The 21,932-nt window shown below is 46.9% G+C and overlaps 7 protein-coding genes across 7 annotated transcripts; 4 read left to right on the top strand and 3 right to left on the bottom strand.

Annotated features, from left to right (window-relative positions):
- Window positions 1-815: 815 nt before the first annotated feature.
- Window positions 816-1,714, bottom strand: GL218_00433 (Syntaxin-22; the record flags this gene model as incomplete). The annotated part of the gene is made up of 2 exons (XM_033576851.1): window positions 816-1,343; window positions 1,418-1,714. 2 exons carry the CDS (start codon window positions 1,712-1,714, stop codon window positions 816-818), a joined length of 825 nt encoding a protein of 274 aa, XP_033441815.1.
- A 682-nt stretch (window positions 1,715-2,396) lies between these two features.
- Window positions 2,397-4,462, top strand: GL218_00432 (Nuclear envelope protein ndc1; the record flags this gene model as incomplete). Its single annotated transcript, XM_033576850.1, has 3 exons — window positions 2,397-2,535; window positions 2,596-3,419; window positions 3,470-4,462. 3 exons carry the CDS (start codon window positions 2,397-2,399, stop codon window positions 4,460-4,462), a joined length of 1,956 nt encoding a protein of 651 aa, XP_033441816.1.
- Window positions 4,463-4,807: 345 nt separating this feature from the next.
- GL218_00431 (uncharacterized protein) lies at window positions 4,808-5,635 on the top strand (the record flags this gene model as incomplete). The annotated part of the gene is made up of 1 exon (XM_033576849.1): window positions 4,808-5,635. The coding sequence occupies one exon, from the start codon at window positions 4,808-4,810 to the stop codon at window positions 5,633-5,635; it is 828 nt and encodes a 275-aa protein (XP_033441813.1).
- Window positions 5,636-6,269: 634 nt separating this feature from the next.
- GL218_00430 (uncharacterized protein) lies at window positions 6,270-7,622 on the top strand (the record flags this gene model as incomplete). The annotated part of the gene is made up of 1 exon (XM_033576848.1): window positions 6,270-7,622. One exon carries the CDS (start codon window positions 6,270-6,272, stop codon window positions 7,620-7,622), a length of 1,353 nt encoding a protein of 450 aa, XP_033441814.1.
- Window positions 7,623-10,341: 2,719 nt separating this feature from the next.
- On the bottom strand, window positions 10,342-11,131 carry GL218_00429 (putative thioesterase superfamily protein; the record flags this gene model as incomplete). The annotated part of the gene is made up of 2 exons (XM_033576847.1): window positions 10,342-10,764; window positions 10,997-11,131. 2 exons carry the CDS (start codon window positions 11,129-11,131, stop codon window positions 10,342-10,344), a joined length of 558 nt encoding a protein of 185 aa, XP_033441851.1.
- A 2,127-nt stretch (window positions 11,132-13,258) lies between these two features.
- On the top strand, window positions 13,259-15,970 carry GL218_00428 (Striatin Pro11; the record flags this gene model as incomplete). The annotated part of the gene is made up of 4 exons (XM_033576846.1): window positions 13,259-13,412; window positions 13,481-13,768; window positions 13,823-15,658; window positions 15,711-15,970. The coding sequence occupies 4 exons, from the start codon at window positions 13,259-13,261 to the stop codon at window positions 15,968-15,970; spliced, it is 2,538 nt and encodes an 845-aa protein (XP_033442297.1).
- Window positions 15,971-17,756: 1,786 nt separating this feature from the next.
- Window positions 17,757-21,005, bottom strand: GL218_00427 (TBC domain-containing protein C4G8.04; the record flags this gene model as incomplete). Its single annotated transcript, XM_033576845.1, has 1 exon — window positions 17,757-21,005. One exon carries the CDS (start codon window positions 21,003-21,005, stop codon window positions 17,757-17,759), a length of 3,249 nt encoding a protein of 1,082 aa, XP_033441862.1.
- Between the last annotated feature and the right edge of the window lie 927 nt (window positions 21,006-21,932).

Raw genomic sequence — 21,932 nt, 5'->3', positions numbered from 1 at the left:
GACCTGTCTGCTCCCGACCCATACCACATTCTCCCCTTCGCACTGTCTGCTTTGCTAGTCTGGAATATGCTCCCCAAATCCGAGGCCGGGTTGCGACAGTTAGTTGGAGTCAACCTAGGGGATAAAGTTGTAGTCGAGACCCCGGGAATGACAAGGCAACGTAGACTCCGTCGAGTGCTCATCGTCTTAAGTGCTCTCATAGGACCTATGACTGCAGACCTTCCGGCAGCGCTTCATCTTTACTGGCTGTCGACGAGCGCTACACACACAGTTACGAGCAAGGCATTATCCAAATTCATGCCAATTGACACGAATATTGTTCAAAGGTGTGTAGGTTATGAAGCCGATGTTATACGACCAAAACGAATTGAGGAAGTAGTAAAAGCTATAAATTAGGCAAACATGGATTTTGAAGCCATCAGTTTGGAATAGGACTCGTAACAACGTGCACGGCAATTTATTGGAAAAGTCACTAATTCATAAAATTTGCCTTTTTGGCAATGCATTTATAATTACCTACGTACTTACACCTATGTGAATAGCCTCGCGGGTTGGCAGTACAAATATTGATTAAACTCCAAATATAACTGGCTATAAATACCAAAGCCATCTTCATAGAGGTATAGTTACCTGCTACCCATAAACCGCAAAGGAGGGAACATATATCTCTAAGTTACCCCAAGGGACGGCCAATTCTTATTGACCATCGCTAACACAACCCTGATACATTTAATGAGAAGTTCGAACTTGCTCACGCTAACTCCAAAACGCCCGAGATGTCGCTCATACACCATCAAATTGCTAGGAGATTTGATTCATCCCAAGAATACAGCCAAGAGGACGATGGCCATAATCACGGCTAGGATTAATAGCAAGCAACATGCCTTGCTCCGGGCATTTTTTTGATATCTTGCAGCACTTCTCAACTCGTAGTCGGCACCGCGGGTATCGTCGCGAATATTAACGGCATTGCTCTCAATCGTCTCTAGCACCTCACCCTGCTCGCTGACGATCTGTGCCACTTGTTGGAAAAGCACATTGAGATCACCAACACCTTCCTCAATCTGGCGGATTTCCTCCTCTCGTTCGGTAATTAAGGCCTCTTGGAAGTCAACTTCATCCTGGGGAGCCAGGTGGACTTGTTCCTGCTGCTGGAGCTGTAGTTGCTCGCCGGTGGCGTCAGATGGGGCGCCCTCACCAGACGGATCATGGTCGAGTGCTGCCTTGGCCGCGCTAACCGAGGCTCGTTGTTTCTCGAGGGCGGTGCGCTGAAGGTTTTGGAATTCGCTAAGGGCGGCCTTGAATTCGCGCGACAGCTTCTGTTGCGAATATTTCTGGGTGGGCTATGAGGCAAACAAAAGTTAGACATATGTCACATTAGATAGACATGGTCAACCGCATAATTCGATTTACTTACAGTAGGCTCTTCCCATGTCTGAATCTTCTTGATACCTTCACCAACCTCCTTGAATTGCTCCGTAGACTCCTCAATTACAACGTGGACCCGCTCGCGCAATCTAGGATTGTCCCGTCGAGTACCGAGGAGACCGATATCCGACTTAAGCTTTGAAATATTACCCTGCAGGTGAAAGAGTTTGTTCATAAGGCCTTGCGATAATCGAGTGAACTCCGGGTCATCCGCATAGGCGCCATTATTTTGGCGACGACCAGCCCCGCTGCCGGATTCTATTGACGATAACTGATCAAAAGACATGGCTGGACGATTCTGGATTGGAGAGAACGACGAGATTTAATAAAGGAAATCTTGATGAATTAAAGAGAGATTGGTCCTGAAAGGATCGAGTATTTGATGGTACCTACTATGGGCACGGATAAGATGAAAAAGGTTGATGTCAGTCAGGATCACCTGCGACGGATTGCGCAGGTACAAGTGCAGGTCACAGCAAGGCAACCGAATTGGGGATTCAAGATTGGAGTTACACATGCGTCTGCTTACGTCAGTCAACACAAGTACTGCTACACTACACTAGCGCTGGTAAGTCATCCATGGATATGATGTACTTGTACATACAAATCGCGGCAGGTACCCGGTTCATGGACTGTACCTACATGTATCCCATAAATACATTTGTACATACCTATGTACTGTGGCTGGTGCATTAAGCTAATGCAATAAGGCGGATGACGCTTAGCTCCTAAAGTAACAACGTTCTCAGTGGATTTCAAGAAGCTCTGTAAGTTTTTTTTATTTACATTCACCTGTCTGATAGGTAACGAACCTTCCCCAGAGCAACCAACGGTGCTCAGAGCCAACATTCCTTTCTTCCAAGCTTAGATTCACACAAGAATATCTACCTCATACAGATTACATTTTCTACTTCCCAAACCCGAACCATGCACTAATCTAAATATTTCTTTTCGTTACAGTTGCGAAGATGCCTCCCGCAATTGCGCGCCGAGCGCCTTACAAGGACTTCCTCCAACCCGCCCTCCAGAGACGATTCGCCTCAACCACCGGAGTTCTATTAGGTCTAGCCTATATTGAGAACCTCTTCTTAGCTAACTGGAGCAATCGTAAGTGACGTACATTATCATCTTCTAATTATATCACGTATATACCTAACATATCACCAGTGCTGTGGCCATGGTTTCCAGTTGGGCCTGCGAGTATTCGCACCCTAGCTATATTCGGCTGTATCCTCCCCATTATAATATTGCGAATTGCCCATTCTCACATCGGCATTCGAACATCTCATTCACCCTTTGATACTTTCAGCCGCTATGCCCTGTCTTTCGCGACGATAGAAACAATAATCACATTCGCTATCTCCGCATGGCTATTCAGCCAAACATACATGCTATCAACTCCAACTAGTGCAAACATCGGTTGGATCACCTACTATAGCGGGGATCGCGCGCGGCTAAACGAGAGGGCACTATTCTATACCGTGAATATTATCATTTTAGGGATTGCCCAGGGTATTCTACATGTGTCCGCGGATTACGACCGAATGCTTCTAGGGACCGTGAAGCCGAAACGCGAAGGAGAGGCGAATACTCAAACGACAAGCAGTTGGGTACGATTAACCGAATGGGTACCCGTAATCGTCGTTCGCGCTGGGATGCTCTCGATAACCGTGTCTTTAGCCAACTACATTATACTCTACCATTTTCTCCGACGCTCCGCCTGGGGCTGGGCCTTGTCCTTTTTCCGGCTATTCTATAGTCTTCCAAAATCTAATATTCCACCTTCCCAGGCGCCATGGAGTATCTGGATGCTGGCACGATCGATGTGGGCAGGATTTTTGTTGTGCCTTTTGTGGTATTTTGGCGACATGGTCTTTAGGTTACAGCTTGGAAGAGCGCCTCTGAAAAACGGCCAGCCACTTAGTGCTGAGTCGAAGGACCCCAATGGGAGCTTATTGAATGGGTTACAGTGCAAGAAACCACGTATCTCGGTATGTTGTTTCTTTTGCCTTTCTATTAAAACATGGCGCTAACGATGTAGGCATTTGCCATATGGGAATTGGCCTTAATCACAAGGGACTTCGATATCAGAAGGAGAAGCATATTCGAGGATATCGATCGTAAGGATGGCCCAATGTGGTCGCAGATCTACGCTACATGTCTAAGTACGATTAAGTCGCTAGAGCAAAGAATTGATGAGTATGGAAAACCACCGGCTCCACCTCCCGCACAACCCAATGCCGCCGCACCTCCTCAAGCACAGGCCCGAGTTGTCCAACCCCCGAAGACAGACGATGTTTGGGCACCAGCACCGAGTTCGAGAGGTTTGCGCGACTCGTTAGGCAAGTTCGTTACTAGCGTTGCCACGTCGCCCGGAAAGACACCCGCCGATGTATACTTACCAGAGGCGAAGAAGAAAGCGTTGGAGGCTACTGACCACTTACTCACGAAAGAGCAAAAGGAAGCACTCTCGCCCGAAGGTATTAACTCCCTTGCCCAAACTATAGCGTTACGAATTTTGGGTCTACCCACATTCGGCATATTATTTCAGCAACTGTTTAGTCGCCGGTTAGCAACTGCCGTGCTTGGCCGGCCGTATGGCGAACTTAGCATATACGTAAACGCTGCCTATGCTCTATCAAAGCTAGCAGTGTCCAGTTTAACAGAGGACCAGTATGGTAACGTCCAAAGAGATGTACCGGCTATCATACGGACGTTCACGGCAGTGATCAGAAAGTTGGAGAGATTCAGGGACGGATTTCCGATGCACTGGACAGATCTTAGAAGGAATCGGGTGTGTCCCGAGGTAGACGAACTCCTGGAAGCGTTGAAGGACGGACTAAACGAGCTCATCACAGCATTTGGGCAGTACAGCAGCGATTTGAGGCTCACCCGAGTAGACATGAGGTTAGCGAGGGAAGCCGCGGAGAAGAAGCAGGTGGAAGCGGTGGTAGTGGAGGTAGTGGGGGCACCGAAACGGGCCGTAGCAGCCCGTACGGTAGAGGCTCAACCGCAGATGCAGCAAATACGCTAGTGGCAGCAGCTGCTCGCATCGAGTCTCCAGGGCAAATTGACCGGGTTACATTAAGTGTAATAGTAGCTATGGGTGCAACTTTATGATAAAATTGGTCAATGAAGATGAAAAAAGAAGTATTGTGTTTGTTACATTTATTTGGCTATGAAATTGGTGTTCGTCTTAAAGACATCTCTTTTTCATCAAGGTTTTAGTAAGAATCTTATGAGTAGGTTGTATTTACAGTGTGGCAGTGCTACAAAAATCCTACATAGGTACCTCATAAGGTGATCTAGAATCTAGACAGTGATCGTCTCAGCTACTACATTTTCTCTCTATCGTCCAGCAAACCCTGATTTTTACATCATGGCATACCAAGGCGGCCCAGAGTCATACATGCTCAATGCCTGTTCTTCCGGAGATACTTCGACTTTACAACAGCTTTTCACTGATCACGGCATTCAACCCGGTAGTAAACCAGTCTATCCAAAATTGATTGACCCAGGTAGCCCCCAAGAAGTATTAACTACAACTATGGGGCTCCAAATTCCCCCTACCAGCAAATTGCTCGAGCGAGCTGTAGCAGCGAAACAAGTTGCCATCGTAAAGTTTATTCTTCAGATGTACCCCTCGTTCTCACTCATGCAGGAGCACGGGATCGTCCGCACGGTCCTCGAGCACCCCAATCCAGAAATATTACAAGTTCTCTGCGATCACGAACGTAACTTTGTTAACTTCTCTGTCGACTACGGCATGCGGTGCTTTCTGACGGATGCGTGTGCCCGGCCGGCGGAGGAGATCGGACCGGTGCTGCACGTGTTACTAGACTACGGCGCCGACGTGCATGATGGGTGGGGCGCCGGTGGAGGCGCGTTGTATGCGGTGGTGATTGGTGGGCAGTCGCTTGAGATTGTGAAGAGGATATTGGAGAGGACTGGTGCGGTTAGTAGGCGGAATGTTAGTGAGGCTATATGGCGGGGTCGGGTGGATGTCGTTGAACTGTTTTTAAATCATAGACGGTTTGGTCCGGGGGTTAAGCCGGAGGAAATTGTTGAAGATGCGGAGAAGTCGGGGGATAAGGAAATTATTGTTGTCGTGCGGTCTTGGGCTCTGCAGGCCAAGGGGAAGGGAAAGAAGGGGTTATTTGTAGGATATTGGGAAAGGGTTAGGAATCTTGCCAAAAGTATAATATGATTGGCATAGTTGTCATAAAGACTTGTTTAGTGAGTACAATGAAATTATATTCTCTTATTTTGTGCAGCTCATAGATATATTCACTTTAATAATCTCGTAATCACGTCTAGTTAAGCCCGGGATCTAATATTGTTTAAGCTTAAAATCAAGACAAACGCTTGCTAAGTCAGTGCCTTTTTGAATAATATTTTGAATAATATAAGGTTAATGCAACTAAATATATACGTACCTAGAGCTGAAACGGAAGGTACACAAGGCGCCCAATCAAACATCACTTGAAGGGAAGTGGGGAAACTAAAATCCCGAGCGGCATTAACCCCTGCAAATAGCATCATACATACAATTTAATCTCCTGTTACAAACACGGTTATCTCAACTTCACCCTTACTTATTCCTTTCCTTCTTTATCCATCTAGGATGTCTTTGCGCAGCCCTTTATGGATCTTATAATCGACAAGTCTTAATCCTATCGCACGGCCTAAGGAATCGTCATGAATACTCGTCTCTTAATATGAACTTCGATTACACTCCTTCAACTTGGTCGCTCGTCGCCTAATAGCCGGAGCCTCAGCCGCCCTGTGCCGCGCGACATAAGAATGTTATAATACTCGATCCTAATACCTGGCGCGTCATAATGAAGAGCGCCACCAACCTTGTCACTCGCATAGTCTACAATTCCATCTATCTTCTATTATGTCTTCTTCTTGCCGCTTTATTTCTTGTCGTTCCCGGCGATTTTATCCGCCAGGATTTATTTTCCTCCGGTCAATACATCAACTTAATCGTCCTCGCCATCGTCTTTGTCCTTACTGTATTAATTGTTCTGTTCATTTACATCTTGCGACTTTATGTTACTCGGACAGTACTGGCTTCGATACCCAAAACCTGGATACCCATTGAGAAGGGAGATGTCCCTAAGGAGGTCCGCAAAGTAATCGCTACCGATATTGGCCGCAGTGCTGCCATCGCATTAGGCGCGCATCCAAAGGTCATAGCGCCGGTAATCCGAGCGACATCACTGGAAGATGTAGCAGAGGAAGGGGTTCCAACCGAGGGGAATATAAAGAAGCCTAGAAGATCTTTTCAGTTATTTAAGCCGAAATCGCCTACAACAGTAGAAGAACAGCTGGGTATCTCATTCCCTCCCCTGCGCCCTGTTTGGGGCGAGATTGAGCACGACGGCTGGGGTTCACCAAGCTCACCAGATTTACCTAATGTTCAATATAGCACAGTCCTCTCCGAGTTACCGAATCTGATTGAAGCTAAGGCAGTCTCCCAGGCCCCAATGGATCCGACCTCTGCTATGAACCCCCCAATGTTTGATGCGGACTCTGTTTCTCTCCTCCAGCGCCGTTCTAATATGACGATGAGGGACTACGTCACGCATCTCATTGGCGTTGGCGTGCTGTTGAGCTCCCCAGAGGCATTTGAGTTCCTTGATAGTTATGAGCGTGCCCGCTTCTCTACTCGCCCCATGTCTAATGCGCACTTTCGGCAGCTGATGCATCTTTTCGCTGAGCTTCTACGTGCAATGCAACCCCTGGATGCAGCCTCTTTATACGAATCTCGCAGTCCTAACGACGCTTACTCTGAAAGCGATGGGCATATCGACGATGACGCCCCTCGGGACACCAACCCGACTACACCTGCGCGGAGCGGGTCAAGTTCCCTTAGCCTTAGCGGGAGCAGCACGCGCTCGCGTGCCCGTAGGCCGACCTTGCCGGACCGCAACTCTTCAACCCATACCTGGCACCAATATCGTACCGCGCCGACGACGCCGAGGAGTAAATTCGGCGGTAGGAGGACATCGCAGTCTACAAGCTCAAGTAACGGGGGAAGTTTCGCGCAAACAAGGCGACCATATCCTGCCAGTCGAACATCAAGCGCAAGTTTTAGGTCGGCTTCCCAGTCTTCTATTATCCGGCTTGCGACAAGGGAGGACCGCGGTGACCTACCATATGTACTAAGAATCGGGGAGTCATTCTAAACCCTAGCGCCTGTACTATTATATGGGGGAAAGCATTGAAAATGGATAGTTGCATAGTACCGGCGTTACGCTAGGATTACGGTTTGTATACGAACTTTTTGATATCTAATTTAATGTTTTCATTCTCAGGTGATATTCCATCAGGCTAACGTTGCGATGCATACGTACATTCCCCCCGATGAGAAGTGGCTCACCATAATTCCAACTCTTGGTATCCTACGCCAGACGCCTCGCTTCCATTATCATAAACATGTACCGAGCTATATGGCATCTCACCCTACCACTTAGCAAACTCAATAACATTACCTATGATTGCATTAGCATGCTTCCTACTTATCGAAGGAAGAGAAAGTATATATATTTCTGATCAGAATGAAATCGAACTCGGGCTCAACCGTACTTGCTGAGTCCTCCCTGAGTTAGTCTATCTTCAGAGGCGACGGAAGTTCTCGGTAGAAATTGCTCGAACTGGACCGATCGAAAAATTTGCTACGTTAGTATATATCTATTATGGAATACTTTATCATCCGACCAATTCGGTTCGAGCAGTTTATATCAAGACCTCTTGTTACCTCGAGGAACAGACAAAGGGCTATACCAATAAGGGAACAGTACGCAACCATATAGTTCATCAGCAAATTGGACCCCGACGGCGTGCGACACGACTTGTGACACATGTTGTGCGTGGAGGTATAGGACAGTAATAAAATAAAACGTACTGGTTCGACCCCTTGTTGAGTTTTGCCAAGGCGTCTTCGACTTCGCGGTTGACTTTGGCCCTTCGAGCAGCTATTTCCGCTTCCGGACTGTGTAGCTGGAGGAGAGTATTGATTGGGGCATCTCCGTTTGATACAGCAGTCATGTATGCGAGGATGCTCTGTGTAGGGTGTTGGACTTGACCAAGATGAGAGTGGACATTGGCTTCCCCGGGTTTGGCAGAGCTAGGTCAAGGAGAGACATTAGTTCGGGCCAATTTAGGTTCGAGGGTGAGAATGGATTGAGAGTAACATAGGAGATGTCAGAAGCCTTTGAAAGCTTTCTACAGCAGAGTGGCGCCGAGCCGTACGGAAGATAGTATGACGACGAATCATAATCACCGACCGAACAGTAGGATCTTTAACTAAGAGGGAAGCGTGGGCTATGAATGATGATGGGTAAGGGCAAAGCGGCATGCTCAGGACTTACCCGTTGAAGGCTGCTTGGGATGACTTATCCATAGTCGTTTAGAATTGGAGACAAGACGAGGGCGTAGAACAATATGAAAATATAATATGAGAAGAAGGCTAAAAGCTTTCCGTTTATAAGTGATTCGTTTGTCATATTTCTAGTGAGAACAAATGCTAGGGGGAAGACAAGATCCTTATATAAGGGAATATTTGTAGGATCTTTGGGTGTAAAATGCACAATCGAATCCTCGCAACAGACCCTCTTTTTTTTGGAGAACTACGGCGGACCATGGCGGACTAAATTCACAAGGCAACTATATTTAAATAAGGCAAGTGTATTTGAATAATTCGATAAAATAAGACCTCAAAACATGATACCCTTTTTTAGACGTCTTCCCGCTCCGATCTGTTAGCGAACCAACGTGCGAACCAACGTGAGAACCAACGTGATAACCAATTTGTGAGCACCTAGGTAGGCAACGGTATGCTCGGTATACTATTCAGTATACTGTATTAGGTACACTAACAGCGTTTCGAGATTACCGCGCATGAACCAAGTGAAGGTGGCGATTGCAGTGTACCGCGTTTAGGATATCCTTTTCATATCTCCAAACTGGACATACTTATCGGGTACCTAGGGATACTTTTTACTATATTCTAAAATTAGCTGTAATATAAGTACATATAAGGTACCTATCGGTTTCAATAGTCTACTCTACACCTACGCATGTGGTAGCATCCGGGAACTAGGCTACATGCCACGCGGACACCAAGATTCAGATCATTCGCTCTCCTCGATCTCTCACCCATATTCACCCAGCGTTATTCTACATAGGTGCCACCTACTATGGCTTGTCTGGCTATAGCACTAAGAAACGCCCCGCCCCGCTCCGTCCCGTTTCTTCTAATCTTCTATGCGGCGCTTATATGTATGAAGTAGGACCGTCGGCACTGTCCCGGAATGTTAAAGGGTTAATGGAGTGAGACCACCAAAGGGATATACCGAGTTCAGCCGTGATCTTATCATACACAGGTATCTATGTCACAAAGCTTCATGAACAATATTCATTACCCTGAAATGTACATTAGGAGTCTTTACTACGTATATAAAATTACCAAGAAAATCCGCTGCCTAAACTTTGATCGCTAAGAAATAGGAATAGTCTATAAGGATGTCAAGATTGAATATTAGCTTTAAATACAACCCATTTCTCCCCAATGGCCTCTACGAAGGAAGTTCGTCTGCGCACGCGGTTAAGGTTGTTATTAGGTAGCAGGTGTGTCCAACATCTAGCAAGTGGCAGGCCTAGCTTTACTAGTAGAAATATACGGTGAATTACCCAGGATAGAGGCAATTTGTACTCCAACCCTACCCTACCCCCCCCCTTCGGAATTCAAGAGTAATCCACAGTGTCTTTCTACAGGTGGTAGGTCGTTGTATGGCTGTAATATTATGTACTCAACACTTGTCCAGGCCTTGTAGCTACTCCACTAGATTGGCCGTACATAGATCTGGATACATAGAAGGTAGTTATACGTAGGTAGATACCAAGCTATAGCTTCCCGACAGGTGGATCTGTGCTAGCTTTTCCGTGTTCACAGACAACTAATAGAGGCCCTTCTCTGCTATCGTCTATTACAGCTTTCATCTCTCCTCTCAGAGCACATAACTTGCGACCGGCGTGTAAAATATCACACTTAATATCGACGGTAGTACCAACTGGAACTGGACGTAGGTACGTAACGTTGAGCGTGCGGCTGACACCCGTATACTGCCAAAAACCGGGCTTCGAAATAAGGTGAAGAGGTAGCGTAGTACATGCGTCGAAAATGGTTGACGCGCATCCACCGTGTAGATTACCGAGACCGTTGCTATGAATAGGCTGCACAGTAAATCGGAAAGTGATGCTGGGATGCGGCGGAGAGGATGAGTACGAAATAATAGATAAATAAGGCGCTATAGTTGTCATCCATTCCTAAAGTAGGTACAGTTAGTACATGAATGTAAGTAGACTTGGATGTCCAACATAAGTTGTTAACTCCTTGAACTTTCATTCGTCTACCTTATCTCACGAATACACACTCTATGTCAAATAAGAATATTATAACTACCTAGATAATAATACCATAGAGCACGGCATAGGAGATGCGAGAAATTTCATAAATACGCATCGACACCGAGGATGAGGATTGCGGGGATGAGCTTACATGATTATTCGGGTCTTGGGATTCTGAGGCCAATTTCAAATACGCCTCAACCTTCTCGATACCGACAAGCGGCTTTAAGTACTCTAAGATGGTCAACCCCATCAGCGCATCTTTACCACTTGGAGACCTAGACATTATTCAAAATGGAAAGTGAGGTGAACTTTGCGATGAGTTGTTCGCTAAAGGATCGCATCCAAATATGTGTTGATAAGCTAAAGGTTTATCGGCTCGGAGGTAAATAAAAGATTGGCACTAGTTAAAATAAATAGATGATCCACGGTTAGAAGTCTAACCGAAACATCTTGAAGGTGTGATTAAACTACGTCGCAATTGAGGAGCAAACTAAGTGTATAAAACATATGTGATAATAACTTGCTGCAAACTTATTTTTAATACTAGTTAACTATTTAGTTAGTCATTCTATTAAAATTGTAGTTGTAAGATGTTACTATCACTTATACTAACTAGATTCTCCGCTGACATAGGTTTATTATTTGGCTCGCTTACAGGATCTTAGTAGTCAATGAAACGTCAACACGGAATTTGCTTGAATTTTTAGGTAAGCTCATGATATATCAATTGTTATAATATCTAAATATATCTATGCTGTCGTCTGTTAGAACGGAACGAAGCATTGCCAGGATATTTCTCGTTACCCTGCTTATGTATCCGGACAGCATTAATGTTTAAAGGATGCAATAACAGATCACTTTTTGACTCACCCGTATTTTCAAAATAATTTCGGTGCGCTTTTTGCTGTTCTTACTACCCGAGTGGCAATCGGCTAAGTATGCCTGCTTTCTCAGGATATATCGCCCTGCATAGCAAGCGTGGCGGGAAATAATAGTCATGAGCTAAATGTAGGTCAGATTGCATATGCGAAAATCTAAAGTCACCAGAAAACGAGAGACCTCAAAAGGTGCGTTTCGAGTGGCAAGAAAGGAAGCGGTATATGGTATTGGGCTCATACTATACCTGCTAGGAATCCGATAGAGTCAGTCTTGCCCGAGCTACTACACAACTAAAACGCCAGAGCGCCTATAACGTAGACAAGGCTACGCTCGCCGTACGGTCATACGAGCTAGGGGATGTAATACTAAGGCGATACTGACATTAGGGTTGTAATTGGGAACGATATTAAACCGTTAACAATGTGGGGGAACCATAGAGGAAAATAGAGAAAATGAGTGAGTTAGCTAGTAGTCCCCCCCTACCTGGAGGATGGACTGGTGAATTGAGGTTAATCTTCTTAGTGTTGCATATTGCTTAAGTAACTTAAAGGTACGATTTACTGAGGCGAACCTCGAGTTCGTCGAAGGACTGCTGGATACAAAAATTGTGGATATGGATAAGGTATTGAGGCGTTTAGGTAACTGAGGTGATATGCGGGATGATGCAGCTATGCGGGATGATACAGCTAGCTGTAACATCTGAGCTTGTTCGCATTTAGTTGTGGCGGCTTACATAATATCCCATTCCACAACAGGGGGGTTAGGTGCCATGGTGGTCCGAGCTTACATATCACAGATAAACACAGTTGCTAACACAGCTTTCAGGGGAAGTTTTGACTTCGCCTTGTGTGGCAGTTACTTGATTGGCCGGGTTAGAAGTGGTTCGGGGCGGCAATGACCTAATCTAGCACAAGTTTGGGGGGAATACGTACCAAGAGTTTATGCCAGAAGTACGTACTGTCCTCTTCGCAGGCCAGCAAATCGACCTTGACAGCTTTCCAAATCCATCACGTCTCGGAATTCTCAACTTCTGCAATTTAGACTGACGATAACATAACGTCGGGATATTCCCATCACGCGTTACGACACGAAACGAAATCGCATTGCCGAGTAGTTCGTTATAATACACTGCGACGCATTTATTTCGGGTCAAACAATTTGTATTATCTCGATTCTCTTCGCTCATTACTGGCCCTGTTTAATTCTTTTTTTTTCTTCTCTTCTAATCCTCCACGAACGAGAGCTCCTTTCTTACCTGCAACCGCGACATTATTCGAATATTCAATATTTCGAGAACGAGAAACGTACCGAACATATCACGCCAACGATCTGCCCCATTCTACTCATGAGACGTTGGGCCAATTGATTTCCCCACCGTCGCATCTTCTCCCTCTCCGACATAAAGTCGTATTTCGTAGAGGGCACTTGCAACGCAGATGCGCATGTTGAGAAGTCGACCTCAAACTAAACGGTGAAGACGGTTGTAAGGGCTGAACACCGTCAATCTAGGAAGCCGGAAACTTAACTCTCGATGAGTTGGCAACAGGTCTCCGCTATGGGAAACGGTGGGAATGGATCCGGTATGTCGGGCGCCGGTGGTCTCGGCGGCGGCCAGGAGTTATCTGGCGGAGGATTGCCCGGCAATCCGTCAAATCAACCGCATGCTACCGAGTACACATTACAAGGTATATCTGACCTATCCGATCTGTATTTTAGATGTTTCTTGGCTAACTCACATGCGCTCGACGAATAGGTGTTATGCGCTTCCTTCAAACCGAGTGGCATCGACACGAGCGAGATAGAAACGCCTGGGAGATAGAACGTCAGGAGATGAAGGGTAGAATAGCCGCCCTCGAAGGTTCCGCTAGGAGAGCAGACGCTACACAAAAGGCATTAAAAAGATATGTCACTATCCTGGAGAAGAAGGTTAAAGACCAGGCTGCGAAGCTGAAGGTTTCTTCTGCCGTTTCTGCCACGGATCACTCCGTGAAGCAACCCCAGAAGATTGATAGGGCTGCCTTGGTACAGGAGAAGCTCAAATGTACGTATCAAGACGAAAAGCTACATGAGTGTGTAGTATTGACTTCATTTTTAGCATCGGACGAGAGACCGAAAGAGTCGGTGCCCGGCTTGGAGGGTCTTGTTGGCGAGCGTGTACAGGAGGACGAGGAGCGCGACAACCTTAGGGTCTTCTTAGACCAATGCCAAGCCGAATTCACCTACCTAATGGTCTCACCCGCGAATCCTATGCCTCCTCGAGAATCTCCGCCCTTGCCTATGATGGATGACTTGAGAGAAGGAGACTTTGGGCTACCTCTCTCTCAACAACCGCTCGAGACAGCTTTCCAGGCGTTGAGACTTAGTCAGAACCATGCGAGGGACTCGGCGCCCCGTCAGGGTGCTGTAAATACGAATAATCATCATGGTCAGAGAATGCCGCATAACGTCAATTTGCCAACCTCAGAGAACCCGAATTTACAATCTGCCCCTATGATTCGGTCAGGAGAGGGTGCCGCCCCGATGTACTCGCAGCCCGGTGAGTGGCCGGCCTCCAACCAACCGGGTGCTCGTATGCAAGAAGACCCAAACGCAAAACCAAATCATCTTAATGAGCCTCCGCGCTCTGATTTTGGTGAAAGTCCATTGGAGAAGCGAGCGCCAGTTGATGGGGATGGTTGGGATTTTGGCGAAGGGACATTTCCCGATCCAGCTGCGGCGCAGCAATTACAACCTCTTACGCACCGTCCAGACACGGACGCATTTCCCAACGCTGAAAATGTACCCCAGTCTCCTAATCGTGGCCCTAATTCTCATAGGCGGAAGACGTCCATGTCTCGCAGGAAAAGCGCGGAGCAGGAGCTCTCTCTGAATGGCGTTGCGCAGAAATCAGAGAGTGGCAGTTTTAAGTTGCGATATGGATTGCGTGGCCATCTTAATACCGTCCGAACCGTAATATTTTCCGGTGGTGGAAGTCCTGGAGAGCCAGAAATCTGCACAGCAGGCGACGACGGACTGATCAAGCGATTCCACATTCCGCGTGAGAATCCAAGCCATATCGGGACTATGTCATCTGATCTCGATGTGCCAGCTGATTTCACTCATCGTGGACATACTGGCGCCGTGTTATCATTGACGTCTTGGTCTCCTTCTCCTAATTTTTCGACTGGCGGCCGTGCACAAGGTGATGGATGGATTTTCTCTGGTGGGCAAGATGCAACCATCAGAGTATGGGAACGGGGTAGGGTAGATCCGAAGGCAACGCTCGACGGGCACAGCGACGCTGTCTGGGCCATATGCGTACTTCCTGCGACACTCGGCGCTGTCTTTGGCCAATCAAACCCTTACGGTACCCCGGATCGCATCCTGGTCGCCTCTGGAGCAGCCGATGGCGCTGTGAAGATCTGGGCCGTTAGTGCACCGCCACAACTCACTTCACCTCAACCGGGACCGCCAAGACGGAGCACCGGAAGCGGTCGAGTTAGAGGTAACTCTATGAGCTCCGGATCTCAGTTCCCAAGCTCACCTCAACCAAACATGGCTTCGAGTTCACCGTTCCACTATACACTAATACACGACATCCGCCGCTCTAACGGATCCCGTGCGTCACCGACGTGCATTACTCCGTTATCAGCTAGCGGGGAGGCATTTGTAGTTAGTTATTCGGACGCTGCTATTATCGTGTTCGATACAAGAACTGGTGAGGAAATTGGCTCCATGGCTAGCCTTGAAACGTACGACAACACGATTGGTACGAGTGTCAATGCCGTCGTCGCGACCACAGCAGGCCTTGATCAAAGTTCTGGATCAGGCCTGGGCGACGATGATGCCAGTGGTCCAACTGGTGGTACAGGCACAGCTGGTAGCGGAGTCGAGGGCGTTATTATATCAGGGCATGAAGACCGCTTTATAAGGTTCTTTGATGCCAATAGCGGTGAGTTTCTAGAGGAGATACTATAAGTATGCATATCGCTAATTCTTTGAAGGTCAATGTACATATAACATGCTCGCCCACCCGGCGTCAATATCGTCCCTATCTCTCAGCCCTGATGGCCGCGAGCTCGTATCTGCTGGCCACGATGCAAGCCTTCGATTCTGGTCTCTAGAAAAACGAACCTGTACCCAAGAGATTACCAGCCACCGAATTATGAGAGGAGAGGGCGTATGCGCCGTCGTATGGAGCCAAGACGGTCGATGGGTTGTAAGTGGCGGGGGAGATGGAGTCGTCAAAGTTTTTGCGCGGTAACGCGTACTACTTAAAGGTGTTCACAGGGAATATGCAAGGGGAAATTTTGGTAATAACATGCCACTCGGTTAAGGAGTTGGTGGAGCTACTCTTCGGCAGAACGAACATCTCACTCTAGACGGACGAATTCATCGCGATGCTCTTGACTATTACACAAGACGCATCTACAACATTGGAGAAGCTGGTTAATGCATGCATGGCAAGGGGTTACATCTGAGTCTGATTAGGAAGACTCGTGTATAAAACAAGTTTACAAAACTTCAGAATAATCGGGGGGCGCGGCGTTTGTGCCCAGTAAGCATAGGATTGCTCCAGACCTATTCCTCTTAGCACTATGCCTAGGATAGATAGTAAGTAGTCTGGTTGAGATGTGATTGATGAGTTGAACGGAGCAGAGCCTAGGATTGACATAAGGAGCGGTGGGAGAAGGAGGCCGCGAAGTTCTTAATGAATTCTTAACGTGTAGATATGAGCATCGCTTGCTATTGCCACGACTATTTGCGGAGCGCCAGCACTTTGTAAAAAAGAAAAAAAAAAGACTAAGAGAATCGAGTTGCATTCTAGCTGAAGAGACATAATGATGCATGAGAATTCACCCTTATTTCTGCTTCGTACTTATATCTTATGTGAAGAAGTTGATGACTTTTTAGCTTAACACTACGAAGGGCTATGATTTACACCAATGCAATTTCTGTAATTAGATAATGTTGAAAAGAACATATTTTTTCCCTCAAATAAATTGAAGGTAAAAACATCCGTCATTCATAGGCATACAAAAACTGCGTTACATGTGTTTAGTAATGCGTCCAACTTTTACGTAGCATATACAAGAGGCGCTAAGCATGCACCTATGCATAGTATATACATAGGGTAAATTAGCAGACAAAACTGTCATCCAATAAATCCGAATTGGTGTAGTGGCTAACATTTGACGCTCTCAAGGTTTCTGACCCTGAAGTACCGTCAAGCCCGGGGTTCGATTCCCCGATTCGGAGTTTACTTTTGCAAATATTCCATTTGTTCCTCGGATATTCATAGACTTTTTTTTTTCTCCGAATCATTTTCTTCTGATAGGCACCTCTGATTTTGGTGGCATCAGGGGCAGGACTCTTTAGTTATTAGATATAAATTAATTTTTACGTCTTACATGTACACGGTCTCACGGAATCAAGGAAAACGCGAGCACCCCGAGAGAAAAATGACTACCGGTAAGTATGAATTGTCCTTGAATTCCGGTTCGGTACCGATAGCTCCGGCATTCAATCGCACTCGGATATAGTCCTCTTCACCTACACGCGCATCATCGCCTTCTTCCGCTTCATATAACCTTGTCGCATGACAGCAGGGATAGTATGTAAGGTATCATATCCCGTCCACTAGGTATCTGCCTACCTTCGTGTAGCCAGGCCTCTCATTCATCCCCCTTTCCACATCCGGCTGAGTGATATCGCCCGGCTGTCCCATCCTCCTGACTAAACTGCTCATAACAGGAAAAGGGAAGAAACAAAAAATAAAACTTTGTGCGACCGAGAGGGGGTATCATGGCATGCAAGCATGGTCCAATCTCTAAAACGGGGAGAACAACAAAAGAAATAAGAAGAAAAAAAAGAAGCAAACGCAAGAAGCCGCCAACCGTTTAGGGTAATAATGCTCGTATGTCCACCAGCCAACCAGTTACCTACCACTTATTCTGCACCGAAAAAGACACTTCTTTGGCCTTATTCTTTTACGGGCTTGTACTTGTACTTTCTCAATCATATTCCAGTATTACAATCCCCGGTGCTCTTTATCCTAGCCCGAATGAAGTTTCCTCCTCTGCCGGTGTCCGCGCCGGCCCGGTGCCTTCTTCTTCCGCCTCTTCCCCGACTGCGTCCAAGATATTTAACCCAGTCACACTGCTGCTCTCGCTCTCAGCCTGCAAGGTGAGACTCGGGACTGCAGAGGCACTAGACTCGGCCATGAGCGTAGGTACTGACGTGCTCTTTTGTGAATTCTGCTCAGCACGACGTTTCGCGTTACGCTCCTCACGTTCCCGTACCATCTGCTTATCGGCCTCGATAGCCTTATTCCGACGTTCCTCGACATCCTCGCGGCGAACGACGCGGCGCAAGCCCTCAGAGGCCTGGATTAGGCCGTCAATGCTGATGGCGTGGTTGGTCATCTGGTGGTTGATATACGTGTAGACTGCAGCAGGCGCATCACACTGTAGTAACTGGCGCTCATTGAGTTTTAGTAATGCCAACGCGACTTGGAACAGAAACGTGCTACCATCGTTGATACATAGTACTACATCCCATACGCGGAACAGCGCTTCGGCTGATAGGCAGTCCGTGAAGACACTTAGGAACCATTGGAACGTCAAAGCCTCCAGCTCGATGCTTAGCGCATCGAGGTGCTGAGACAGCTTTGGCAGAACTTGGCTTACATACTGGCGTAGTACGTGCTGGTCCGCACGCGAAGCCATTAAGCTATGGTCATAATATCCCTGGGGTAAGATACGTTCAATAATCGATACGAATACCCAGAAGGCATCTTCGGTAGATGGCATGATTAACAACAAGTTCGCAGCGATTAGGTTCATGCCTTGGCAATATCCTACTTCGGGGTTGTGCCTAGCATATGCCCGGAGAACTTCGTTGAGCTTGGTGACACCGGGCCCCTTACGGAAGAATATGTTGTCGGTAAGCGTACGGTTGATGTCCATTTCGATTTGCGAGATGACAACATCATCATCAAGCGAACTAGGTCGCGAGATAAGATCCCTGTAGTAGCCAGGGGTTCGTTTAGAGATGGCACCAGAGCATTCTGCCCAGATCTTGGGGCGGTTTGCCACGGGGATACCGCCAAGCACCAGGTTCCTGAACTCATTCCATTTAGCGCGCCCAACTTTTCCCTTTACCCCAAGATCCGCGATACCAATAGTCTCACCATCAGTAAGCTTAGCTTCTGGAATCATGACGGGAGCTGTCTGAAAACGAGCTTCAGCTGCGGCAGCCGCAGTAGCAGCCGCAGCCTCGCCCTCACGTCGGCGCTCAGCGCGTACTTTTCTTAAAAATTCATTCCAACGCACAGACTTTTCTCTCTGCAAGGTATCGTGAACGTCACTCAACTGCTTTAGTAGAAGTTTCACTGGCTCAACATCCTCATGAACTAGCGTAGCCGTAGCTGATTCTTCGTCTGATTTTGCTGGGCTTGTTTCCCTATCAAGAGCCGCAGTGGTGGTGGTCGCGGTTGGGACAAATCCGCGGTCATCTGTGTTGATTAGTCCTGGAGATTTGGATCCACTTCCTTCAAGCACTTCTATGTTCGGAGCTGTTATAGATGGAGTATGCGATAAAAGTTCCGTAGGGAAGGTAGCAATCTTAAGATAATCCTGCCATCGTTTCGCCTTGCTTTGGTCAATAAGGCCCTCAATAGAAGTCGGACTCTCTGGACGATCATCACTCTTAGCATCTCCGCTAGAACTTGCGTCATCATCAAGGAGGTTAGGTGAGAGGTTAGACCTTCCGCTAGAAAGCATCTCATGTCCATTCTTCATGCGTGAAGCGACCTTGGCGGCTTCGCGCTGTCTTTTCTTTCGACGTTGATCATAAATAAAGCCGAAGCGATCAATCAAGTACTCGCCGCTATTGTAGTTATTATAGAGTTGCGATAAAGCCGGCGGTTGGCCTTCAGGGGAAAATATAGTATCCATCTCAACCGGACCATTGTTATCTGACCTCGTTGCAGACGGACTTTCCGGGTTTGCGCCTATGCTTTCCCACCTTTCACGTGGCCTGGAAAACTGCAGATTTCCAGGTTTAGGAGTTGCTCGTCGCATCGACATGAGTGCTTTGGGGCCCCCTTGCGTAGACGCAGCTCTGTTAGAGGCACCTGTCCTGGTACTAGCGTTTGATGATGATCTCATAGAGCCGCCCTGGCCCGCCGAATTTGATCTTCCTCTAGTAGATTCAGAATCGCGGATCGAAGAGCCTTTCCCAACCACTAATTGTAAAGCCATGCTAGCAAAAGATGATGAAGGCTTTCTATTCGTATACGCAGAGTAGATGCTTGAAGCACGGCTTGAGCTTTGCGCAGACTCGACATCCGGCGGGGTGAAGAGGTCTTCCTGGATAGGAGGGCGGCGGTCTCCTGGTGTTGATGCACGAATGGCGGTCTTTACGCCCTCTTCGTTAATACTAGCTGCTCTGCTAGCCTTTCTACTTCCGCCGCCCCATAGATATTCCTTCCATGCTTTCATCGTGCCTTTACTAACCGTGTTGCTGTCCCTCGGAGCAGATAAAGCGTTGGCTCTAACTGTACTGTCGTCTATATCCGTTATCCCTAGAGCTTTGTAGGACATTGAATCGTGTATCGCATCGTTCATCATGCCAGAAACATCTCCATTTGTAGCATATTTAATCTTTTCCTGGGCCTGAAGCTCTGTCTCTACCGACCGGAGCTTTGTCTCGAGATCTAAGCTTGATAATCCACATCCACGTATTATTTTCCTAAGTGCTCTTTCTCTTTCATCAGCTCTCCTTCTTAGTCGGGAAATTTCCATATCGCGATGTGCAAGGTCTTCGGCAACCTGGCGCACAAGGTTAATAGCCCCGTGTTTCGCGATAAGATATTGTATATGATCATCACTAGCATGATGAAGAGCACCGGGTATCTTATATGCTGTTATAGGAGCATCATCGAATAGCGCATCGCGCGCCGTCTTCTGGGCTTCGGCTGAAGTCAAACTTTCAACCATGGATGTCCTAATAGGAGCCACGAGGGGCTTCCTGTCGACATTTACGGTAGAAGTATTCGACTCGAAGGTGGTGAATGATGGTTCGTCGCGCGGGGATTGAGGAGAAAATGAGGGGAAGGAGGTAAGAGACTTGTCAGAGGCAGCGATGGATGATGCTGAACTAGAAGGTTGTGAGATCAACTTCCTTGGCTTCGACTTTGCGCGTGTCGAGTGGCTTCGGGACATCTTTGCCGAGGTTGAGGCTGCAGAGAGTTGTGACGTCGATCGCTCCAGGGGCGCATTTGACTCGGGATCCATGTTGACTTCCTAGGAATCATGGTCGAGCTCGATGATTTGTCTGTCGACCTTGTCTTTCTTAGCTTATGCACTGCACCTTATTTTATGTTTCTTGTTAACGCTCAGACATGGAGTCGTAAGTTGGTAAGGTTAGGTAGAAATTCAAATTTCAAAAAAAAAGCGAAGGTGATGATGTATCCGTGATGATACGAAATATGTTTTTATGGGTTATGAGTTCAAGTATGGGTTATGATTTATGCAACATTGGTCCAAGTCGGGAATGTCACCAGGTAAGGATATATGTATATCTACCTAAAGTATCTAGGCAGGTGATATGGAGACTTATGTATGGAGACAATGCAGGTGGTATGTTTGTATGTCTGGCATTTAATATTATTATATTGCATGTAGGTAGGTGCGTTCGGAGGTACGTATTATTGTGAATTCCATCTTGTCGTCTTTGCTTTTGTTACCTAACATGTTGGTGTTGGTACAGTTGGTTACTAAGGTACCTTCTGTCATTCCATTTACTCGTCTCCATATTTCCTTATTATTAGGTACTTGCATCGCGTTTCTCTTCCCTTAATCCCGATGATTAGCCGGGACTGCTCCGTCTGTGACAATTTTAGGTACTTAGGTACTCAATCCTCCTTTAGAAGTATAACTAACTAAAAAAAAGGGGGGAAGTATTCCCCCTTTTCCTTTCAACAAACACTACTAATGCACTTGTTCCCAAATATCTTGTGTCTTGAAAAAAGGTTTTTATCATTCCTACGCTGATATACTTGTAGAACCTTAGTAATACTAACAACCGCTATAATTCAACTTTCTAGCAACCCTCATAACTTACTCATACCCCGAATTATAAGTCCCTCTTGTCGGACTAGGTCGCAACCGAGGCAACTGAGTTCCGATTCTTTGCACTCGTCGACTGATAACACTCAACTC

Source organism: Daldinia childiae (assembly GCF_008694065.1).
Source record: "Daldinia childiae strain JS-1345 chromosome Unknown Scaffold1, whole genome shotgun sequence".
NCBI classification, from domain to species: Eukaryota; Fungi; Ascomycota; class Sordariomycetes; order Xylariales; family Hypoxylaceae; genus Daldinia; species Daldinia childiae.
This window is presented reverse-complemented; position numbering and strand designations above follow the sequence as displayed.